Raw genomic sequence first — 24,449 nt, 5'->3', positions numbered from 1 at the left:
CATCTTAGATCCCTCTGAGAATCTGAAACCTACTGGTTCCCTCTCTCCTAAAATACATGTGCTCATGATATTTTTCATGAGGGAGGAGGGGGCAGAGACTCCCTGAAGCTAACTCTCTGATGCTAGTTTTGAACCCCTGCACTGCAGCTGCATAGGCAAGATCCAGATTTGGTCACTTTACCCATTGACATTAATACATATTGTTTATGCCTTCATGTTGCTTCTGAGAGATTTGAAATTTAACATAATTTGGTTCTGAGTAAATTTTAATCTGGCATGCAAAGCCCCACCAAGATCACAGTGTTAATCTAATTCCATACTAAGAATGTAACTTTAGATTCTAAAGGATTTATACATTGAGAATAAAGTACTTGATGCCATTCCCATACATATTCTGAGCATTAAGGAAGAGAAGGTGTCTTCTAGAAAGCCCCATATCTAGTGTTTAATCTACTTCTGCATTGGAAATCTCACTCTAGAAATGATGATTCTAGGAGACAAAAGCAAGAAAGCAAATGACAGAATTGCTGCTGATGTCACTAGTCTTCTTCAGATTCTCACAAATACTAAATCCATATGCCATAGTAGGCAGCAAGAGTAAGACACCACTAGAACTCAGGGTCATAGTGATCCTGTGAAGACTAACACGGGGACGTTGGTAGCATGTTCTAAGGACACTCACAGATTGTCTGCTCAGGAGATAAGACTGAAGGGGGAGATATGTACCCACAGATCCTACAGGCCTTGTTTACCGCCATACACTTTGGATTTTTTGCTGAGACAATAGGAACCCACTAAAGTGGAAAGATAAGATCAGACCTACCTACTTTTTGGGTGAATCACTCGCTGCTGGAGAGTGGAATTGGGGGTGGAAAGGACATCTGAGACAAGAAAAGTATGTAGGAGACTATTAAACGCAGTGGAAGGCACAAGGCAGGACTGAAGAGGCTTGGGGGTTGCATTAGAACGACCTCTCCAGGATGGTGGGGTACACTTACAAGGATATGGGAATGTCAAGCCTTGGAGATCAAACCCTGTGTCCCTTTCTCCGTAGCCAAATGATCTCTCTAAAAGTCATCTTCCCATCTTGTGCCTGACTGCAAAAAGCATAAAACGTTCTTCAGTCCAAAGTGCTACCAGTGTGAAGACACAGACAAGAAAGAGAGGAAATAGGAAGTAGACGTGATAGAGATGTTAGCTAACCCCACGGTAATCATACTGAACTATATCGAAAGTATCATATCTACACGTTTTACACCTTAAACTTACACGGTGTTATATGTCAGTTTTATCTCAATAAAAATAAACTTTAAAAAACAAGACATGTACTGATGGTGAGGAGGCCAACATTGTCATCGTATCCAGTGATTTCTGAGCCACTGGCTAAAGCCAGGTTGTTATGGGTCCAAGGCAGAGGCATGCTTGGGCAAACACAGTACATTTGTGTCTTGTGCTTTTACTTTCAAAATACTTCTATTTTCATTCTCCTTTTTATTCATCCAAGAATAACTTTCTTATTCTTTCCACTAGGTCCCTTGGTAGTTTGTTTTGGACTAAATGGTTTTGCCATGGTTTGATTTTCCAAAACACTACCACTTCTGCAGATTCGACCAACTTTATTTAGCTTACTTAGTGAATAATAACATACATATAATGAAGTGCATAAAGTGCACTAACCTTAACCATATAGTTTGAAGTTTTACATATGTATACATCTGGATAACCACCGTTAAGATAAAACCAAAATATTTGTATCCTATAAGATTCTCTTGTGCACTTTTCATTCTGTTCCCTGAAAGGCTAATCTCTTTCTGGCTTCTAGAAACATCTTTTAGTTTTGCTTGTTCTTAAGCTAACGTAGTGTCTGTGAGATTTCTCCATTTTCTTGCTAGAACCAATTATTTTTTTAATTTAGTATTTATTGTCAATTATTTCTTTTTTTTAATTGATGGGTAGTGTTCCATTATATAAATACATCACAATTTATCTGTTTTTTGATGAGCAATTGGATTGCTTCATCTTTTGAATATTATGAATAAAGTTGTTAAGAATATAATGTACAAAGAGAGAAAATATGTACTTATTTCACTTGGAGATAAAAAAATGAAATTGTTATATAATGAAGCAAATACATATTTAACTTTAGTAAAAACTAGCAATGGTTTTTCAAAGAGACTACCATTTTGCACCCCAATCCCACCAACAATATGTGAGCTTTACAGCCTTACAAACACTTGATATCATCAGTCTTCTAAATCTTAGACTTTCTGGAATGGAAATTGTGGTCTCTCTTTGTGGTTTCAATTTGTATTTCCCTGATGAGTCATATGAAGCCCTATCGAGCTTTACTTCATATGTTTATTGACCATTTGGATGTTCTCTTTTTCCATGTTCTTTTTTGAGTCTTTTGGCCAATTTGTTATTGGATTGATTGTCTTTTTCTTATGGATTTGTAGCAGTCTTTTAAAATAATGATTCTGAATCTTTTGTCAAATGTATGTATTGCAAATGTCTCCTCCTAGTCTGTGACTTGTTAGCAAATTTATTTTTAAGCAAATAGAATTTTATGTTCTTACACTAAAGATTATAAGAATACTGAGGAAAAAAATTCTGAGGCATATTTTATCATGTTCTTATGAATTAAAGAAGTAAATCATACTATCAGATCAATTTTCTAAAAAGATACTTATGTAGTTTAGTTCAACCAGTCATTTATTAAACATCTGTTAATGACCTTCAGGGATCCCAAGGTGTGTAAGATACTCTCTTCCCATGAGGCATTGCTGTTGAGCAAGGGGCAAACAAATCAACCAAGACCACCATCAGACGAAAAGGCAGTTTGATGTGCAGCAGGAGTATGAATGAAGGAGAAACTAATTTGGCGTGAGAGGAGTCAGTACTGGAAAAGGGTGGGTCTTAAAGGTGGAACAGGAGTTTTCCATGGTTGGATAGACTTTGCAGGAAAAGGGAACATAAACAAAAAACGCCCAGGAGAATGAAAGGACCACGTGCCAAGGAGCAGCCCGGGTCAAGGGTGGCAGAAGGTGGAGTGAGGGAGATGAGGAGTGATTGAAATAAAGCAGAAAAGTCATCCAGCAAAGATGTGGGGCACCTTGGGGGCACTGTTAATAATAATACTTTGGAACTTTATCCTGTGTGCTGGTAAGCCACTTGAGGATTTTGAAAGTATGCAGGTGATAAGATTAGGTCTAAACAGATTAGATATGATTAGAACAGGAGTTTTAATTTTTTCTGGCCGTGAACTCCTTTGCAGGTCTGGTAAAGACTATGAATTCCTGAGAATAATCATTTTAAGTGTATAAATTAAGATACATAGGAATTAAAGAAATCCAATAATGTGAAAAATACAAGATATTTCTTAATTATGATATCTGCTCCATTATTAGCACATTTTAAAAAATGTGTAGTGGTAGGTTTAATAACTATATACTTTCAAAGTAATAATGACTATAAATGATGTCTTGAGATATGTTTAACTATACTGTGATATGAAAATATCTATAATTTCTGTTGATGGCAGTCATGGGTTCTGCTAATACTATGGTTTGTTGCTTACATTCATAACTAAAGGAAATACTAAATTTCTATGAGATGTTAATGGAGATAAAAATGTAGTGTTCTCCCTAAGGTTACAGTCCTACCCCTGCTAATAGGATAGACCATAAGGGATAAATGAGGCGAGGAAGCCAGTCAAGAGGCCAGGGAAGTGGGCCAGATAAACCTGAATGGAGGTGGTGGTCTGGGTTGGACGGCAGTGCCTGGTATTTAAAAATAGAATGCAGGCATGTGTATGTGTGTGTGTGTTGGGAGTAGGTGGGAGAATGGCCAGGGACAACAGGGAGAAGAATGACTGGAGTTCACTGAGGTCATGAGTTGCGTAAGAGAAAGGATGGCAGTCCAAGCTCTTACCTGGATTGCAGTAGTAGCCTAATAGTTGGCTAGTAGTGTCTGCTCTTGCCCCACTATAGTCTAATTTCAATAGAGCAGTCAGAGTGGACTTTACATACATAAACAAGATTACATAATATCTCTGCTCAAGGTCTTGCATTTTGGCCTCTTGCGGGCCGAAGACCTTACAGTAGCCTTTAACGCCCCATGTGATCTGGACCTCCATCTTCTCTCTGACCTCATCTCCTGTTGTCTCCATCCCTGCCCATCTTCTCTGTCCCCCATTCACTGTACTCCAGACAAGGTTGTTCTTGTCAAACATACCAGATAATGCTCCTGCCTTGGGCCTTTGCACAGACTCCTCCCTCAGTCTGCAACAGGGACAGCCACCATGCTAACTTTTTTAACTCTGCCAAGTCTTTACTCAAACTTCCTCAAGTCTTTGCTCCCTTAACCCTCCAAATCAGAAAAATGAGGTATACCTTGTCAGCCCTGTTTAAAATAACCTCTCCTCAAGTCCCACTTATTCTAATCAATTTTTCCCCCCACCTTGTACAATATATACCATATTACTTATTCAATGTATTGTCTATCCCCTCTCTCTAAAATGGAAGCCCATGAAGACAGGGATCTTTGTTTTGGTCACTGTAGTTCCAAACATCAATGACAGTAACTGGGCCCTAATCAGTGTGGCTCAGTTGGTTGGGCATTGACCCACAAAGTGAAAGGTCACCAGTTCAATTCCTGGTCAGGGCACATACCTGGGTTGCAGGTTCAGTCCCTGTGGTCAGGTGTTTATGAGAGGCAACCAATCAGTGTTTCTCATAGCGATGTTTCTCTCCCTCTCTTTCTCCCTCCCTCCTCCCTCAAAGTAAATAAATAAAATCTTTTAAAAAAATACTGATTGGCATATAGCAGGTGCTTAGTTCTTCTAATTTTGACAACAGTGCTCTTATAAAACAGTGGGTTTTTCCCGTGTTACCAATGTTTTGTTTCAGCATTGTTGGTATTCTCTAGCTGACTTAACACAAAGGCACCAGGTTAGATTTCTATCTATGGCTTTTTGAGTCTCAAAGGAGAAATGGTAATTATCTGCTTTAATTCCAAGCAATTATATATTAAAATGTACTCAGAAGTTTAAGTATGAAGTACAAAAAGACTGATTTGAAAACTTGCAGAACTCCAGGTTGTGTGTTTGAAAGGAATGTATCAAAGTGCAAAGTAGTCACATCAGTTAGTGCACTTAATTCAGAGAATTCACCTGTAGTGATTGAACAAAAGAAAGGAGATTAAGGGGTGAGAGAGAAGAGAACAATTAAATAGTGCTGGCACTCATATCTGCCACTTACCTCGCTAATACTTTATTCTTTGTGAACCTGAGGAGCAAGGAGTAAAGAGCAATTTCAAGGAGCAATTCCATTAATTGATAGTAGTTTTTACATGCTGTTAGTGTAAGCATCCCACTGTGTTAAGTGTAATTCTAGTGTTTCCTACACACTTCTGTAATCAGCTTGTCAATTTCATTAAAAATTTCTTTGGAGGGTGGTGAATGCACAATACAAAATACAGAGGTGTATTCTAGAATTGTACACCTGGAGCCTTTATAACTTTATTAACCAATGTCACCCCAATAAATTCAATAAAAAATTTCTTTGGAGAGTTTGATGGAGGTTGCATTAAACTTATAGATTGAGAAAACTTATCTTTAAAACATGGAGTCTTTCTAACCAGGAACATCATCTGTTTTTCTAGTTATTTAAAGCTTATTCCAGGTATTTATTGTTTTTTTTCCCTGAGAGTCTCGAACATTTTTCATTAGTTTTATTTCTAAGTGAAGTAATGGCTTTGTCGCTATTGTGAATGGATCACTTTCCATAACATTTTCAACCTAGTTATTGTTGAAGTATGAGAAGCTATAAATTTGTCAAATGTTGATCATTCAACTACAGTACTGAATCTCCTTACTAGTCCTACTAGTTTAACTCTAACTGCTGAAGTGGTTTTGTCTCAGCCTCCATTTACTTGTGTCCTCTGTCTCTTTTCCTGTTTCAGCGGGTCAACTAAAACCTTAGATATAATAGCAAATGGTAGTGGTGGAAGTAGGTATTCTTATAATCTTGACTTTCAAGGGAATGCTTGCTTTGAATGTTTCTTTATTAGGTATGATGCTGCTAAAAGGTTGTGGTAATTGTGTATAAGGAAGTTTTCCTCCCTTCTTAGCTCTCTAAGGCATTTTAATAGGAATCATATTAAATTTTGTCAAGCGTATTTTTTAGCATAAGACAATCATTTGGTTTCTATTTCCTTTAACCAGGTAGTATGGCAATTTGTATTAACAGACTTCGTAACATTGAAGAGTCCTGTATTCCTACAATAAAATTCCTTGGCACAATGTAATATTTCTTTAGTAAACTGATGGATTCTCTGCTAATGTTTACTTTATGGGGGATTTTTGCTTCTATGTTCATAAATGGAATTTGTTCCTTGTAGCTTTGGGAAGGTAAGTACTCCCATTTTGTTTTGTTATCAGGATTTTGTTGGTCTCAGAATGAAACAGGAAGCTTTTTATCCTTTTCTTTGCTCTGGACAGTTTATATAAGAAAAGCATTAACTGTTCTTTTATGGTTTGTTAGAATTCCCTAGTGAACTTTTCTGGGCCTGGTATCTTTGAGGAGTAGAACTTTGACTAACTTTCCTATTTCTTAGGTGATTGTTGATCTAGGCAGATTCTCTATTCTTGGTTCCGTTTTATGGTTTATATTTTTAATGGGATTGCCCACTTCATATTAATTCTCATATTTGTATAAAATTATACAAAATTTTTGTAATTAAAATTATCTTCTGTAGCCATAGTTAAATCATCTCTCTAATTTCCAATGTTGTCCATGTTTTCTGCTTAGAGAGCTGCAGACATTTAAACTGCAACCTATTGAAATGAAGACAACAAGAGATCATTTCTATAGCAGTACTATAGCAACCAGACTAAGTTTAACACAGCAATTAGAAATTTAGGTGTTTAGGGATTTGGGTATTGGGGAAGGCAAAAAAAAAATAAGTGATAGAATATAAGTAGGAGCATTTCAGTCCCTTGATGCTCAAACAAAATAGCTAGGGAGTCTGAGATATTCTGAAAAGCTTAACAGTGTTCTCCCAACTTTCTACTTTCACAGAACCAGCTTATCTCCACCAAGAAAGACACTCACTCTTAATTTCAGTCAGTCTAAGAAATATAGCATTAAAATTTTTTGCTTGACTATTGAGTTAACAGCAGGATGCATCAATGTCAATTTCTTGACATTTCAATTTCACCAAGCACCAGATTCTATCTTCTCCATTTTTCTCCAAGCTGGTTTAATGAATCACCTATATCTTTATTTTCAGCCTTGTTATCTTGGGCAAACCATTCCATTAATTTTCAGTTTATCTTTTGCTTAGGATGAAGAAAAATGTTCAGCTTTCTTACTTCAGGACTCACTTTCACTTAGAGGTGGCACATTACCACTGTTGCAAAACACTGGCATATAAATGTCATCCCTTTATTTTCTTCTACCATTGATTTCTGCAAGCTTCATCTTGTTACTTTGCTCCTGGCTCTTCTCAGGGACATGTTCCAGTTAATAGTTTATAGTTTTGTTAATCCTGTTGTTTGCTTTGTTTCTGATGTGGTAAATCTTAGAAAGCTCTGAACTAAAATTTATTCTGATCTAAGTGTAGGCATCATTAAAGTACTAACATATGGGTTTTAGTGCTAAACCATTATCAGTGTAATACATTTGGAAAACCATTAATATTTAATACAAAAGAAAACCAATGTAGGTCACACGCCTCTGAGACATATTAAGTTTAGTGCATAGTAAGACCCAAGTAATCTAAGTATTCCAGGATAGACCCCATCACCTTACAGGTGGGAGTCACATCAGTTTTGTTCACTACTGGATTCCCAAGGCTAGTTAGTACATGTCTGGCACATAGTAGATAATCAATACACATTGTTGACAGAATAATTAATTGACATATATAAAGAATCTAATTCAATAATGTATCTTAATATTTTCACTTGTGATTTGAAAGCAATGTAAAATTGTATTAGACATTTTCAGGTTTCAAGTATCAGAGATGTTAAGGTTGCCTTTGTTCTAGGAGCTTATTGGAAAGATTTATGGAGCCACAAAGGGAAGACAAAAACATCTCAACAGGTGTAGAGCCAGGCTTTGCAGAAAAATGGATCATCATTCACACCATTTGGGATTGGCAGCACCTCCAGTGACCTAATTGCAGTTCTTGTTTTAAGAGACTGCCAGCCTCTAGAGGATTGCCTTTAGGTAAAGGATGCAGCCTTGGTTCAATCACTTTCAACCAGGGGAGTAGGGTCACATGGCAAAAAGGAGGCTACTAATGAGGCAGGTACTCTGAGGCACCTTGCATAGCTTAGTACGAACTTACTAAATATTAAAAGCAATGACCAGGGTGTATCCTGTATCAATACCTAATAATTCAAAACAGCTATACTGTTTTCTTTCATATTCATGTTGCCGTAAGATTTGCTGTGTATATTTCATTTGCTAGACAAGCCATCAACACCCAGTCATGTTTCCTAGAATCATCATGGCATGTCCTGATGGAGAGCCAGAAATGAGCCATGATTTATTGAGAGGAAAATTTTATGTATTATAGCATACTGAAGAGAAATGTAATATACAGGCAATCATGAATAAGAGCTGCAGAGGGTTTTTTTTCCACATGCAACGTTCCTATAAATTGGAAAACATTTTTGAAGTACATTAATCTCAGAAAAACAATTTCTGTGAAATCTCTGCATGTTAGATTTAGCTAGATCACTTCATGAAATCATGGATAATGGTCTTTCTGGGCTATACTACAAATGATGTTGAATTCCCAAAACGTGCTCAGAAAAAATCTATTGACTATTCTTAGAATTATGCCATACTGACCTCGTGTGAAGTAATGATCTGATTCAAAGCAATGGTATTGTGAATTTCCCAATTGTGGGTTGTTTTCTGAATACACAGTGAGTTCATTTTGGCCCAGGCTACTGCTGTGCATTTGTAAAAGTGTTTCAAAATTGTTCTTTCTCTTGTGGGTAACATGGCTGCCAAATTAAAAGACTTTCTCAGTCCTTAACTCATTTGACTTCTCCACAACAGCCAACATTTCCAAAGACCTTTTCTTCTTGTATCCTATGGTATCTTCATCTACTCCCATGGAGTGACCACCACTTGTATGCTGATGGTTTCTCAGTAATATCTATATCTGGATGGGCCTCATCTCCAAGCTACAGTGTAGAATCTTTCTCTGCTTTCAGAATGTCTGTCTAAATACTTACAGGTTTTTCAAACTTAATGTGTAAAACTAAATATCTTATACCTCTGTTCTCCACCCCTGCCCCAGTCCTCTGTTAGGACACAAAACAAGTCTCAATAAATTTAAGAAGAGTGAAATCATATCAAGCATATTCTCTGACCATAATTGTATGAAAGTAGAAATCAATCACAAGAAAAAAACCTGAGAAAGACATAAAAACCTGGAGGCTAAGTAACATGGTACTAAAAAATGAATGGGTTAACAATGAAATCAAAGAAGAAATCAAAAGATACTATGAAACAAATGAATATGAGAACATAGCAAACCAAAATCTATGGGACATAGTCAAAGCAGCCCTATGAGGGAAATTCACAGCATTCACAGGCATTCACAGGCCTACCTCAAGGAACAAGAAACATCGCAAAGGGTAAGATTTTCTTCTCTTTTATGGCATCTGCATGTACTATTCCATTGTGTAATTGTACCACAGCATTTTTATTCACTCATCTACTGATGCGCACTTGGGCTGCATCCACATCTTGGCTAAATAACACTGCAATGAACATAAGGTTACATATAAACTTCAAATTAGTGTTCCATATGTCTTTGGATGAATTCCCAGAAGTGGAATTGTTGGGTCATAAGGCAGTTCCATTTTTAATTTTTTTAGGAAACCCTATACTGCTTTTCACAGTGGCTGCACCAATGCATTCCCACCAACAGTACACAAGGGTTCACTTTTTTCCATATCCTTGCCAGCACTTGTTTGTTGACTTATTGATGATAGCCATTCTGACAGGTGTGACGTGATATCTCATTGTGGTTTTAACTTGAATTTCTTTCATCATTATTGCCTGTTAGTTTCAGTCACTGAAAGAGCCTTTGGCTATACTCCCCAACAAGGCAGAAGCTCCACTGTGTGGGGTGAGAAGAAGTCCAGAGGGTGGGGTGATTGCTTTTCTCCAGGCTGATGTGGCATGGAGGGGAGTGCTCCAACCAAGCAAGACAGTGTCTGTAGCATGAGGATCAACTCAGCACTGGTATCCTGATGGCTGACCCTTCAGCTCCCTCTGTCCCCAGAGCCACAAACCCAACTCTCCTCATGCAGCTCTAGTCTGTTCCACCCTCCCTCCTTGAGAGCTCAGAGTAAGTGGCTGCAAGAAAAAAATTGTGCTTCGACCCTTTATAAGGGTCCACTAGAGAGTGGACTCCTTCCTCTCCCTGGAGGACAGAAACCTCACTGGTCTTTTGGAGCCCAGTGTTATGTGGGTGCCTCTTCCTAGCTCTGGTGCTCTGGGCTGGGGAGCCCAGGTTGGGGTTTAGGCCTTAAACTTTTCAGGAGTAACCCCCTGCAGCTGTGATATCCCTCCAGGACATCAGCTGCTGCCCATAGGAATAAGGCTAGCCTTTTTCATGCTTCCACCCTTTCCTACCAGACTCCATATGACTTGTTCTGTAAATCATTGGTTATAAGACTTCTCTTCAGGTGGTTTTCAGTTGGTTATTCAGGATGATTATTCCAGAATTTAGCTATAATTCCAGTTTTATCCTGGGAGGTTGAGAGTGTAGCTTCTACCTACTCTGCTGCCATCTTGGCTCTAGCTTGTCCTTTCAGATTAATGAAATTTTTGAGGGTCAGTATTGTTTTTCTTGTCTCTATCTCTCTAGAGCCCAGCAAAGTAGTTGGCATACAAAGCTAATGAATGTTGAATTGAATTAAACTTATGTTAGACAGAAATTACATTTTTGGAGCCCTGGCTGGTGTGGCTCAATGGATTGAGTGCCAGCCTATTCACAGAAAGGTCACTGGTTTGAGTCCCAGTCACAGCATATGCCTGGGTTGTGGGCGAGGTCCCCATTTGGGGGCATGTGAGAGGCAGCTGATCAATGTATCTCTTCTACATTGATGTTTCTCTCCTTCCCTTCCCCTCTCTCTAAAAGTAAATAAATAAAATCTTTTTAAAAAAGAAAAAGAAATGACATTTCAGAAATAAAGACCAATTACATTGAGTTGCAAATACCGGATATTGCCTGTGCAATTTGGAATAAGAAGGTAGCTAATGTTTCTTTCTCTCTGAAGCATGGCATTATGAAATTATTAAGAAACACATAACAAACAAATAAAGGAACTACTTCTAGAATTCTCTTTAGGCTGCAGGGAGCTTTTGGGTTCTGATAACCCAAAAGCAGAAGCAGCAGAGATTTGTTTATTTAAAAATATTACAGATTACTTTATATTGCTCTACTGAGTACATGTGAAGAATTTAATTTCAATTATGAGCATTCCCCTCTGTGAAAAGGAGTTGGAGATATTATGCATTATCTTTGTGCAATCTTACAAACCTTTGATTTCTTCCTTAAAAACATAAGATAATAGCAATGTAATAACCTAAGAAGAGATTCTTCTTACAAACGGTTTTACTGAAATGCCTGATCATTTAGTATATCATGTACATTTTGAAACAGAAATCCCTACTGTTGTTTGTATCTACTTTTCAAGTCAAACAATGTGGATTTTTTTCTTTTTACCATGTAAAGCACTATCATAGAATTCTCATTAGGATGCAATGAACTGATATATTCTGATGAAAAGATTTAAAGGATCAGTAACTTGATTTATATTAGACTTAATGTGTCTATCAGGTCATGGAAAGTTTAACTGTTTTGTGAAGTCCATCCATCACTGCTTCTGAAAATAGTTCCATGTGTGGGGTAAGGTAGGTATTTCTGTGTGTTATTCTCTAACAGGCATGAAGACAAAGATAATTTATATGAAAACTCTACTGTATTTAATGTGTGTGTTTTGAAGGGTTATTCATGGCTGTGGTGTATTCAAGTCTCATTAGAATGCATGGAACTCTTAATAGGATTAGGAAACAGTAAGTTCCCTTAGCCCAAAATTTGCACTGCTAGAAGGCACCACTTGTTTGAGGAGCATAGCTGATTTTCAAATGTCTTTTTTTAAAAAAATCAAATGTCTTTTGTGTTGTTGCTGCTAAGCCACTAAGTCCTAGAGCAGTACTATCTAATAGAAATGCTAAGCAAGCTGCATGTATAACTTTACATTGCAGTTGCTACATTAAAAAAACTTTTTAAAACCTAAACATATCTAAAATATGATAATTTCCACAGGTAATCAAATTTCAAAAATGGTAACAGATATTTTACACTCTTTCTTATACTAAGTCTTTGAAACCTGGTATACATTTTACACTTATAGCACATTTCAAGTGGCATAAGAGATTTGTATTTCAATTATTGATTAATATTTAGATTTCCTAAAATTTGCTGTTGGAAAGAGCAGGTTCATATATTCAAACATACTTATTTTTCTAATAATGTAATCAAGGACCAGCCATTAAATTTATATTTAAGTTAATTAAAATTAAACATTCAGTTTCTCTGTTTCACTGGTCGCATTTCAAATGCTCAACAGCCACCAGGGACTAGTAGCTACTATCTTGGCTGTCGCAGTTGGAGAGAATAGTACTGGCCTCTGGTCCTCAGTAATTACCTGAGTCTTTGTGCCTGGGCTGGTGCCACTCAACACAAGAAATACAAAGGAACTTGAAGCCACAGCTCATCTCTGCCCTTAAAAGACAAAATTAATATGTGGTTGTAAGATCATAAATAAAATACATGTTCAGAGAAAAAAACAGGTGTGTGTGTGTGAGTATAGATCCTAGAAGGCACTGTGAGGTAAGACTATGGACCCTGAGAGTCCAGTAAGGTTTAGATAGGAATTGGGGAGGGATATCACATGAGGGAAATGGCAAAAGCCCAGTGGCAGGAAGGTGCAGGGTTTGAAGGTGGGGTGGGCATGGGGCAGGGGATCCAAACTAAATGGGACCAGTACCAGGTAGTGGTTAAAAGTATATACTCCACAGTCATGCTCTTTGGATATGAATCCAGCTCTGCCACTTCCTAATTGCTTGACTTTGGGCATGCTAATTAACTTCCCTTTTCCTGTTTCTTCAGTTATCAAATAAGGATAAAAATACTTCTTAGGGATGTTGTGAGGATTAAATGAACTAATACCTATAAAGCACTCAGCATAGGGCTTACTACTTAAGTGCCCCAGAAATGTGAGCTGCTGTTATTAACTAAATATGACTATTTGCTATTTGGAGTTTACGTATAATAAAGCAGAGCCATTCTTTTTTTTAAGAGTGTATGTATTTATTTTTAGATAGAGGAGAAAGGAGGGAGAAAGAGAGGGAAAGAACATCAATTGGTTGCCTCTCACGCAACCCCAACTGGGGCCTGCCCACAATCCAGGCATGTGCCTGAGCAGCAATTGAACTGGCAACCTATCAGTTTGTGGGATGATATTCAACTCACTGAGCCACATCAGTTAGGGCAGAGCCATTCTGTTTAGAACTTGCATCTCAAAGCACTGAGCCTAGGTTTAATAAATCAATTTACATTCTAAATGTGCAACTATTCTCACTGTTTCTGAGCCTTAGTGTCCCAATTTGAAAATTTTGGAATAAGTTAACCCTCATAGTGTTGTAATGGAAATGAAAATGACTCCGTTTAGGAAGCAGTCTCATTCCACTGCTTTTTGAAAAAAAAATTACTTACTGCTTTTAGAGAAAGAGAAAAAGAGAAAGAGTGAGAGAGAGAGAAACATCAATTTGCTGTTCCACTTATTTATGTACCCATTTGTTGATCCTTGCCCTGACCAGGATCAAACCCACAACCTTGGTGTAGTGGAATAACTTTCTAAGCAACTGAGCCACTCAGCCAGGGCTCCTTCCATTTATTAACTGTAGCCTTGGGAAAGTTACTTGCTTCTCTGAGCCTCTGTTTCCTAATCCACAAGATGATAGAGTGATATTATGATCAAGTGTAATGAGAAATGTCACAAGCATACATGTGACATTTACTGTCACAAAAATGAGTGAAATTAATTGAATGAATTTTTTTTCATCCAGGCCGGTATGGTTCAGTGGATTGAGCATGGGCCTTCGAAGCAAAGGGTCACTGGTTCAATTCCCAGTCAGGACACATGCCTGGGTTGCAGCCCAGGTCCCTAGTAGGGGGTGTGCAAGTGGCAAACCCACACTGATGTTTCTTTCCCTGTCTTTCTCTTTCCCCTCCCCTCTCTCTAAAAGTAAAATAAATAAAATCTTTATAATTTTTTTCTTTTTTTGATTCCATAGTGAGGGGAAGGGAGGGAGAAAGAGAGAGAGAAACATTGATGAAAGAGAGAAACATCAATTGGTTGCTTCTTGCATGCTCCCCCACTGGAGACTGAACCCACTATCCAGTCATGCACCCCGATGGAGAATTGAACATTCATACCTTTTGGTATGTGGGATGATGCCCAACCAATTGAGCAACACCATCCAGGGATAATATTAATTTTTGAAATGATCTTAAGCCTTGAAGGCTCAGAGACTTTCAGCAGCTCAGCAAACCTTCAGAAGAAAGTTTTCCATGGCTTGAAGTTAACAGACTTTTGTACATTTCTAAGTACATACTACAGTCACTTATGCAGGCAGGAACCAGAATCATTTTTCACTTCCTTGTACTTGTGGTTACAGAAGGTAGACAAACAGGAGCTTCAAACAAGGACAAACCAGCCAACCAATTTAAGGGAAGGTGGAGGGTTGTTTACATGAACCAGTACCTTAGCAATGATTCCATGTTCTTTCTCTTTAGAAAAAATGAGCTGCAGTAAATGTAAGTGAACCACTAGAAACAAGTTAGCTACTGAAAGAGTAACTTGTCTTTCATCTTGTTGTTTCAAGAACTAAAAGTACAAAATTTGATTTATTTATTTTTTTTACATAAATGAAAGACTAGATTTACCTATACATTTCAATTACTGGTACTATTTATTCTTTACTTACAACACTTTATGATAAACAGGTCTACCAATCCCCATATTTAAAAGTTTATTTTCATATGATGATTTTCAATCACTTATTCAAAATCATTTCTTAGCTATAGGTCATAAGGTCTTTCCTTTGTTACACTTGAAATTTTCTTCACATTTGCAACAGCTTCAATTGTACTTTTTACAAAATTAAAGATCTCCATGGTTTGGTGACCATTCTAAACCTGGAACATTTAGAAAATTTACAATATTGGCAACGCAACATACAGGCCAAGAAAACAATAATGACAATATTCTTTGCCAGAGTTCTGTGTTAGTTTCCCAGGGCTACAGTGACGAAAGGCAACAAACTTCAGTGGCTGGAAATGAAAGACATTTGTTCTCTTACAGATCTGAAGGAGAAAAGAACAAATCAAGGTAGGTATCAGTAGGGCCATTCTCCCTCTTACATCTCTGGGAAAATCTTTTTTTGCCTCTTAGTAGATTCTGGTGGCTCTGGGCAATCTTTTGCATCCTTAGCCTTATGGCTGCATCATTCCAACCTCTGTTGTCTTGTCACAACCATCTTCCCTGCGCCTCCTCTGTCTTCATATTTCTCTCACTTTGTAAGGATGACAGTAATTGGATTTAGCACCCATCCCCATCCAGCAGGACTTCATCTTAACTTTATTATATCTGCAAAGACCCTATTTCCAAATCAGGTTCATTCACAGGTAGAGGGGCTGGGATTTCAACATATTTTGGAAGGCACAAGTCAACCCATGACACATTCCTACTATTAAGAGACAACACCAAAATTGCAATGAAAATGTATCCTTTGTATGAAGTTTGTGCCACCCACTGATTTCCCAATTCTTAAAAAAAATTGTTTTTATTGATTGACTCTAAAGAGAAAGAAGTGGAGGGCGGGGAGAGAGAGAAACATTGATTTGTTGTTCTACTGTATTTATGCATTCATTGGTTGATTCTAGTATGTGCCCTGATGGGGCACATCTGGATGATACTCTGACCAACTGAGCTACCTGGTCAGCAGCCTGATTTCCCAACTCTTGAGCTTTAACCCACTAGGGAGAAATGCTAGTTGGTATTAGGGGCACAGTTTGTGGACATGTACAAGAAAATTGTATTGATCATTATAAAGGTTGACATGTATTGGTTTCCTACTCTGTGCCAGGTCCTTTGCTTGGTGCTAGAGACACAAGAAAAAAGAGAAGGTACCAGTCCCTACTTTGATGGAGCTCATTATTGTAGCCTGGACTGGCTCCATGCCCGTGGTTATGGTTAACAGTCTTACATTAACAAAGTGTGCAAATCAGCTACCTAATCACCCTAGTAAGAGAACTTAAAGAGATTCGATTAAATACACAGTTTTGTTAGAAACTGCCCATTTCAACAGACTTATAAAACTTGAGGGGATTACCTTGTTGCTGAAAATGAGTTAACTTTTTTGAAGTTAAGTACTTGTAATTCTTTGGAACTCTAGGGGAAAGCAAAATGGAGAACAAATTAGATAGTAAAAGAGTATGGTCCTGCCAGTTGTTTTGACTTTCTTGCTTCACCTACTCATACCCCTCACTATGTATGAACCAGAGATGTTTGTTTTGCTTGGGTGCCCTAAGATGCAACACTTAGAATTGCTGTTGTAGGTAGGTCCTTATTTCCAACACTATCGGTCAAGTTTTACGTAATTACAGGATTGGTTTAGAATTAGAAAGGAAAGAGTTTATTTATTGTCAGAGCCCAAACACTTCATTATTATAGGAGAAAGAAAGCTGAAGAATGTGACTTGACCAAGGCTGTGTAACCACCTCAGCAGTCAGTAGTGGAAGCTCCATGAGAACAATGACCCTGTTGTTGGTGACCTTTGTATTCTCAGAGATTAGCATGTGCCTAGCAAATAGTGAGTGCTCAAGAAATTTGTGCTGAGTGCATGAAATAATAATTTGATTAATGAATGAATTAGTCAAAAGTACAACTCTAGCCCTTGCTGGTGTGGCTCGGTGGACTGGGTGCTGGACTGTGAAGCAAAGGGTCACCAGTTCAGTTCCTAGTCAGGGCACATGCCTGGGTCGTGGGCCAGGTCCCCAGTAGGGGATGCGTGAGAGGCAACCACACATTGATGTTTCTCTCCCTTTCTTTCTCCCTCCCTTCCTGTCTCTCTAAAAGTAAGTAAATAAAACTTTTTTAAAAATAGCCCCCCCCAAAAAACAACTCTACCAAATACTGTTTTTGCACTGCCATATGATCTCCAATTTTTAAGCTGACCCAAGATTCCCAATAAAGTTTCAAGATAATCTAACAAATGTTTAGACAGCATCATTTATTCATGTGTTATTAACTTAATTATTTAAAAGAAAATTTGTTAGTGTTCCACATTATCCAATATTCTCAGCTTTTACACTCAACATTTTTTTCCCCTGGTCTTTCTACCTCTTGAAAATTACGGAGAGAAAGAGAAACTAAATCACAGACCTTACTGCTTTGTCATCCAGTAAGCCTTTTACAATAGCTGTTAGCTGTTCCCAGCTGCTGTGCTAAATTTAGGATTTTGGATTATCTGTAACTGTTCCGTCTCCCATTACCAAGTTAATTGAGAAGTGATTGTAGAACAAGTGAAACTTCAGTTCATAAAAGAAACTATATAATACAGTATTCAATAATATCAGAGTCAAATTCACTGGGAATTAATATTTGTAGCCATTACATGTATTAAGGACCTGTTGCACTTGTCAGAAGTTCATCTTCATCAGAACATTTCCTTGAAAACAAAATGTTGTCTTCCTGTAGGTTCTGCCCTGTTTTGATTAGATACAATTTTAGAGTTAAGGCTGCTAATTGCAGTTGTGAATGTAATTTTACAGTACATATCAACGCATCTAGAACATATTACTATTTTTTCATAAAAGAAATTTCATGTATTTGATAGATCTGAAGCTAAAAAATTATAATATCCAATTTGTACTTTACAAAATCTTTTCCAGTGTAAAAATACTGTAAAACCGTGAGTACAAAGGCAAAAGTAAATCACCTGTACACCTCTCCTGTTGTGATTCTTGTATGCACAATTATTTCTTTAAAAATTTTTTCTAATGAAACCAAGAGCTTGGCAAATTTTGTGCCTTCCTTGCCACTGTTTTGAGCTCACAACCCATATATATGCTTTGCCTATTAACTGAGTAGCTAATAGCTTCCGTGCTTGTTAGGATTGCTTTTTAAAATTACAGCAGATCCTTGTCATCTGTTTGTGTTTGAGTGATGACACAACATCACAACACGGAATGTAATGTCACATTGTTACAGCACAACAAGAAAATTACAGCTCTCTAACAATAACACGGTGTCAAAAGTGTCCTCCTGGCATGAGTCAGTGTTTTAGATGTTGTAAAAGTTATTTTAGGCGCAGTGAGTGCCTCGGGAGCTTGGGTTCCGAATCCTACTAGAATCCCTAGTGATTGGGAAAAATCTAGGGTGCGGGGGTTTGTTCTTAAACTCCCTAATCCCTGATGTGCATGGCTGCCCACTCTCCTATCCTGACCGCGTTAGACCCAGTTGCACCGTGAGCTGCAATCCACTTGGGGCTCAGTCACAAGTCTGCGCCACCATCCGTGTAAAGGAGGAGGAGACTAAAATTATCCTCCACGTCTGGGGCAGGCCCTCGGATGACATCTCCTCAGTTACCCTGTGCTCTAATAGCGCCGCTTGGACTCCTAGTGCCAGACACGCCGCAGCCGGCTCAGAGCTCAGACCCGAGGTGACCGCGGCTGGGCGCCTCGAGCCTCTCTGGCCTCCGGGGCTCGGCCGCAGCCTCCGCCACCCCCCGAGCCCTGGCAGCGGACCGGCACCTGCACCCAAACCCAAGCCCCCTAATCAACTCTGGGCTCTCGAGGCGTTGCCATAACAACCCGGCGCCAGCCGCGGAGGCCGCCGGGGAGGAAGTGACGAGCGGTGGGTTGGCTGTTGTTGGGACACGTGACCCGGGCAGTGTTTTGACAGGGCAAACAGCAGAGAAAGAACTGGGCGAGCGAGGGGGATTGGGAGCTGGGCGCCAGAGCTTGAGACAGCGGGCGGGCGAAGAGCTGGCAGAGACGCGGGGCAGGCGGGCCGGCTGGGGGCCCCGGGGCTCGGGTGTGAGTGGGTCAGGGCCAGCGGCTGAGGGCTGGGAGCTGAGCGAGGCTGCAGCTGAGGCGGGGGTGGATGGCCACAGGGGCGCCCAGGAGCAGCGTCCGACTTGTCGTCTCGGGCCCCCATGGTCCCCTAACGCAGCCCTGGGGGGCGCTGCGCGCCACACTCGGCTCTCGCCCGTCCTGCGCCTCTCCGAACCTCGGGTCTGAGGTGGGAGTGTGATGTGAGTCTGCGGGCGAGCGGCTGAGAGAAGTGCCAAGAGGAGGAGGGATCGGCACCGGAGAGGAGAGCGAGTTAGGCAGCAGAGGTCGGCCGAGGGAGCCATGAAAACAACTCTCCGGTGGGGAGAGGGGCTGGCGTGGCGTTCGGTGCGGCCGGGCTGAGGGAAGTCCGGGCCGCGCGGGACGGCTGCGCAGAGCGGGGGCGAGCGCCCAGCCGTGAACCCCTGCCCCGGGCGACCTCAGGCCTGGCCGCGCAGAGCTAAGGGTGGCAGGGAGCGACCCGGGACTGCTCGGTGGAGTTCGTTTGGGGTGGGGGGCTGGGCTCGGGGAGATGACTCGCTGTGCTTTCTGACCCTCTTATTGTGTAAACTTGGCCGCGGTTGCGGCAGAAAGGCTAGCCGGAGGGTAATTACACAGGTGAGGCCCCGCCGGGCGGGAGGAGCCCTTGCGGAGGCGCCAGGGGGTCTTAAAGAGTTTCCTGCGCCCCAGCTCCAGGTCGGAGAATTTCTGTATCAGCCACTGCAGAGGTGCCACTGTTCCCAGTGGCGTTTATTTTATCTTAGTTTATTTTATTTTTACAAAGGGGCTAGTTAGCTTGCGTTGCTTGAGTCTTTTTTTTTCTTTGCCTGTACCTCCAGGTTATAAATAGATCTTCCTTTTGGTTCAGAGACACTGTGTCAAAGAAGGACACTTTGGCCTGGAGAGTACCAGGGCGGGGGAGAGGGGTGCCCGGTCCGGAGGAGACTAGGGAGGCGGTGCAGAAAGTTTTGCTTTTTTCAAGCCTGTCGATGGTGCTGTCACCGCAGTTAGTGCCAGGAAGAGGCCTGTTAACAGTTTTCTTGCAAGGTCTGAGTGTTAGGGCAGAACCTGATTAATTTTCTTTTGGTCTCTTTTAGCATTTTTGCAAACAGCAGAAGCCACAGAATCAGCGGTGAGCCTGTTGAAAGAACCCACACGTGTATTTCACAGCACCCTGGGTGGAAATTGGATGTGAAAATGAAGCCAGACCGAGGTAAATGATTTATTTAAGTAGGTTTTTTTTTTTCTTCCTGTGCCCCATTTTAGAAGCGTTAACCTAATTCTGTGGGAGGACTAACTCTTTGTGTATTGCATATGATGACTTGTTTCTGTTACGGATTCCAGCTGGTAAGGTACAGAAGGGTACAATGGAAGGGAGAGTTAGGATCTACACGGGAGGATAGCCTTCAAAACTGAAGTAGTTTCCAGAGAGATTCTGTTGTAACTCAAAATGAAATTGTCAAGCACAGCATTTGTAACCGTTGCCACAATACTTGGTATCATTTTAGAGTTATTAGTACATTATTTATTTTAGGTAAAGTCAATCTAACTTCAATTTTAAAGAGGTGTACAAGCTTTTTCAGCTTAAGAAGTTGAACTTGATGAGAAAATTTAGTTTAAGATTGAGTTTACAAATACTATTTTATTACTAGTATTGTTTTCATTAGCTGATTCTTGTGCTTTAGGCAAGCTTGAAAACTTTTCATTGTACTTCAGAACCTTATTCAATATGTCAACATATGGATAGTTACAGCTATTAAAATCCCTAATGATAAGTAACTGTCATTTCCTTTCCAAACCTGTATTTTCAGGATTTAGGAGAATAACTGTTTTTTAAGGAGAACTGAAAACGTATTTATCCGTTTTCTTTTGATTAATGTAATGGACCAAGATGAGATTTTAATTTAGTAGTAGTTAGGAGTGAAGGCTTTTCGGTCAGATGGGGATTTGATTCCAAGGAAGACTGTAAGAAGAGACTTACTATATTTGTTAGGGAGTTGGACCAAGATGACAAAATTCCTTCCAAATCTGAGACTTTAGGAATGGAAATGTTCATTTATCCTCATATGAATTAGATGCTCGTTTTAAAAATGTATGTATTAACCTAGTTTTCACCATATTTTTTCCAAGGTGGATTAGAAAGACAGATTTTCTATTCTAGTTAAAATATGTCTTTGGAACTAGTGTCTTTTAAAATGTACTGGAAAGTCCCATTGGTTGGAGTGTCCTCCCATAAACCAGGTTTCAGGTTCAATTCCAAGGTTTCCAGTTTGATCCACTTCCCAGCGTGTGTTGCTGGCACCCAAGCAATGTATCTCTCTCCCTTCCTCTCTCTCTACAAAAGCAATGAAAGAAAAATGTCCTTGGGGGAGGAATGAATGAATGCTTACATACATATGTACATACATACATAATGAGATGCACTTAGAAGAAGTGGAGAAAGCCAGACTTAATTTAGTGGCTTAAGTTAGTTTTAAGTGTTTGGCTGTTTTTTAAAATCAGCTATTTATGTATAAAGTATTAGTAGGTATATTGCTAAAGAGCAGATTGTGTAGAATCCCAAGTTTATTTAGACTTAGATTATATCAGTGACTTTTGAAAAAAAATGTCGCCAGGGTCACTCAGAATAAACAAGCAAATAAAATTGAAGTTACTATGTGTTTTGAGGTTTGTGTTGTTAAAGGTTGCTTTCAGGTTGTAAGCAGTTTAAAAATATTTGCATACAGTCTCTGTTTAACTAAAACTAGTACTAAACACAATAAAAAGTTACTTATATATTGATAGTTTATTAGACAAAATAAATAAATTTATTCATCAAGACTCCTAAAGAAGTAACATTTTTCCTTCCAAAATTGTATCTTCCAAAATTGTGTAAAAATGATGGGATTGCAAGTTTAGTGTTATTATATTTCATAGTAATAATGAGTCTTTAGGCCCATAGCTTTCTTTTGACCAGGACCCAGAGTAAGTAACATCTTTTACTTCACAAAATAGAATAGAAATACTCAACTAAACTTTTTGCAAGACAGTCTTATCTTACTATTTGAATGTGGTCTTATATTTACTGTTTTATTTCTATTTTAAAAAATTGCTGTCACAACCCAGTGAATTGATTTCTTGACCTGAAGTTGGAAAGGTATAGGTATGGGCAAAACTTAGCTAGATGACAATAATACTTCACTTTTTTTCTACATTGGTGTCTAAGAAACCGTTCTGTATGAGTGAATTTTGTGGATAATCGAAACTTTACTCTTTAAATGCCAAAAATATTTTCAGTTATGATCATGATATATGGACAAATCTCTAAAATAGTAATGCTTCCTTGCCCTTAAAATATGTATATATAGAATCAATGTAGTTTAATTTTTACTTAACGATAAAGGCCATTTTTATGAATGTCAACTTTGTACTCTGTCATAATCTAGAAATGCCCTAAACACATTTAAACTGATAAGATTTTTTTGCCTCTAGCTTCAACTACTTTAGTAGATTTTTTGTTTTTTAGATTTGATTTTTAAATTCCTATGCTGTCAACAGTCTTGGTTGCTAATATGCTTATTCTTGCCTCCTTTTAATTTCACCACCATAAGTCTCTGGGCTAGAGAACTAGATAACCATGCTTAGTACTGAGTTCTCTGTAAAATGAGAGTAAATAGAAGAACCCTTCAGATATTCGTTCAGAATCTGAATAAAGTGCATGAATTCTAGTGTAGAAATTTGGAGACATTAGCTTACTGCAAGATGCAGCTGTGCTTCAGAGAGTTTCTGAATAAGTACAATAGGAGCCTCTTATCTTACATGATTGGGTGTGATAGTTGGCTAGTTGAAAAAGTCAGTTTAAGTGAGAAATCATTTTTAAAAACCCTTAATTATTTCACCTGTCTTTTGATGTAGCATCAGACCCTTTTGAAGGGAGAAATGGGACCTGTTTTTCAGAGTTAGGTGTGATCCTTTTTTGTATAAACTATACCAGTACTATACACATAGTTTTGATTTCTTTAAAGTGGAATAAGACTTTGCAGAGCACCTTGAGGGTATAATCTTCTACATTAAAAAATTATTTTTAAGCCCTGGCTGGCGTAGCTCAGTGGATTGAGCACAGGCTGAGAACCAAAGCATCACAGGTTCGATTCCCAGTCGGGGCACATGCCTGGGTTGCAGGTCAAGGCCCCCAGCAACCGCGCATTGATGTTTCTCTCTCTCTTTCTCTTTCTCCCCCCCTTCCCTCTCTGAAAATAAATAAATAAAATCTTTTAAAAAATTAAAAAAATAAAAACATTACAAATCAAACTAATACACTGTTAAATAAAATGTTTTAAAAATTACTTTTAATGTTTCATAGGTGTCTTGTATACATATATTCTATAGGAATTTGTTTTGGGGAGAGAGAAGAATATATGTTCATCAAAATATGCTTTTGCCAAAGCATTCAACATAGTTTTCACTGAAATGACTTTTTTTGCACTGATTTCATTGGCCTATATAATATTTAGATAAGTTAGTTAATTTCAAGGAGCATAAACAGATTTGGGAACAGAGACCACATACTAGTTAAACATACAATTCTACTAGTAGAAGTAAAAGTGTTCAGGCAACCAGAAAGTATAGTAAGTCCTCAATTAATGTCATGGATTGGTTTTTGGAAACTGCAACTTTAAGCAAAATAATGTATAACAAAGTGGTATTCCCATAAGCTAATGACCATAAACAAGAATTAAGTTCCTATAACATATTTCTGGTCACAGAAACGTCACCAAATTTTTAAATAAAGACACCACACACCTCTAACATTAAACATTGAAATAAATGTGAGCTATACATACATTTGAGAAGACTGATAAAAAACCGGGAAGATACTTGTTTCCCAACCCACTTATTCCAGTTCAGGGCCACAGATGGCTGGATCCTTTCCCTAGAAGCTCAGGACACAAGGTGGGAACCACCCTGGACAGGTCACCCTTCCATTGCAGGATGCATCACACTACACCCACACTCACTCAGACTGGGACAAGTTAAACACACCTTTCATCTCACACACACATCTTTGGGATGTGGAAGGAAACTGGAAGAAACCCACGCAGACACAGGAGAATGGGCTGATTCCACACAGACAGTGGCCTGGTCTGAAAATCAGTTTTTTTTCCTCATCAACATTATAGTGAAACAGTGCTATTCAAGGATCTGCTATACCCTGTTAACTATTAGTGTCTTTTAGTTTGCTTTTATGGAGG

The 24,449-nt window shown here is 38.9% G+C and overlaps 1 protein-coding gene across 7 annotated transcripts in view; it reads left to right on the top strand.

Moving 5' to 3' along the window:
- Window positions 1-19,031: 19,031 nt before the first annotated feature.
- FAM214A (family with sequence similarity 214 member A) overlaps window positions 19,032-24,449 on the top strand; it is a 93,705-nt gene continuing 88,287 nt past the window's right edge. For 2 of the 7 annotated variants that reach the window (XM_028505817.2, XM_028505815.2), the window contains exons 1-2: window positions 19,032-19,505; window positions 20,316-20,431. In XM_028505817.2, coding sequence (XP_028361618.1) covers window positions 20,416-20,431 — 16 coding nt within the window. In that variant the 5' untranslated portion in view covers window positions 19,032-19,505; window positions 20,316-20,415. Of the gene's footprint in view, window positions 19,539-19,696; window positions 19,837-20,315; window positions 20,432-24,449 lie in introns of those variants that run through there. The other 5 variants (XR_004904898.1, XM_036033688.1, XM_028505816.2 and 2 more) reach the window with 5 other exon arrangements.

This window comes from Phyllostomus discolor, chromosome 1 (genome assembly GCF_004126475.2).
Source record: "Phyllostomus discolor isolate MPI-MPIP mPhyDis1 chromosome 1, mPhyDis1.pri.v3, whole genome shotgun sequence".
Classification (NCBI taxonomy): Eukaryota; Metazoa; Chordata; class Mammalia; order Chiroptera; family Phyllostomidae; genus Phyllostomus; species Phyllostomus discolor.
Note: the sequence above shows the minus strand (reverse complement) of the source record. Positions and strands in the feature narration are given on the sequence as shown.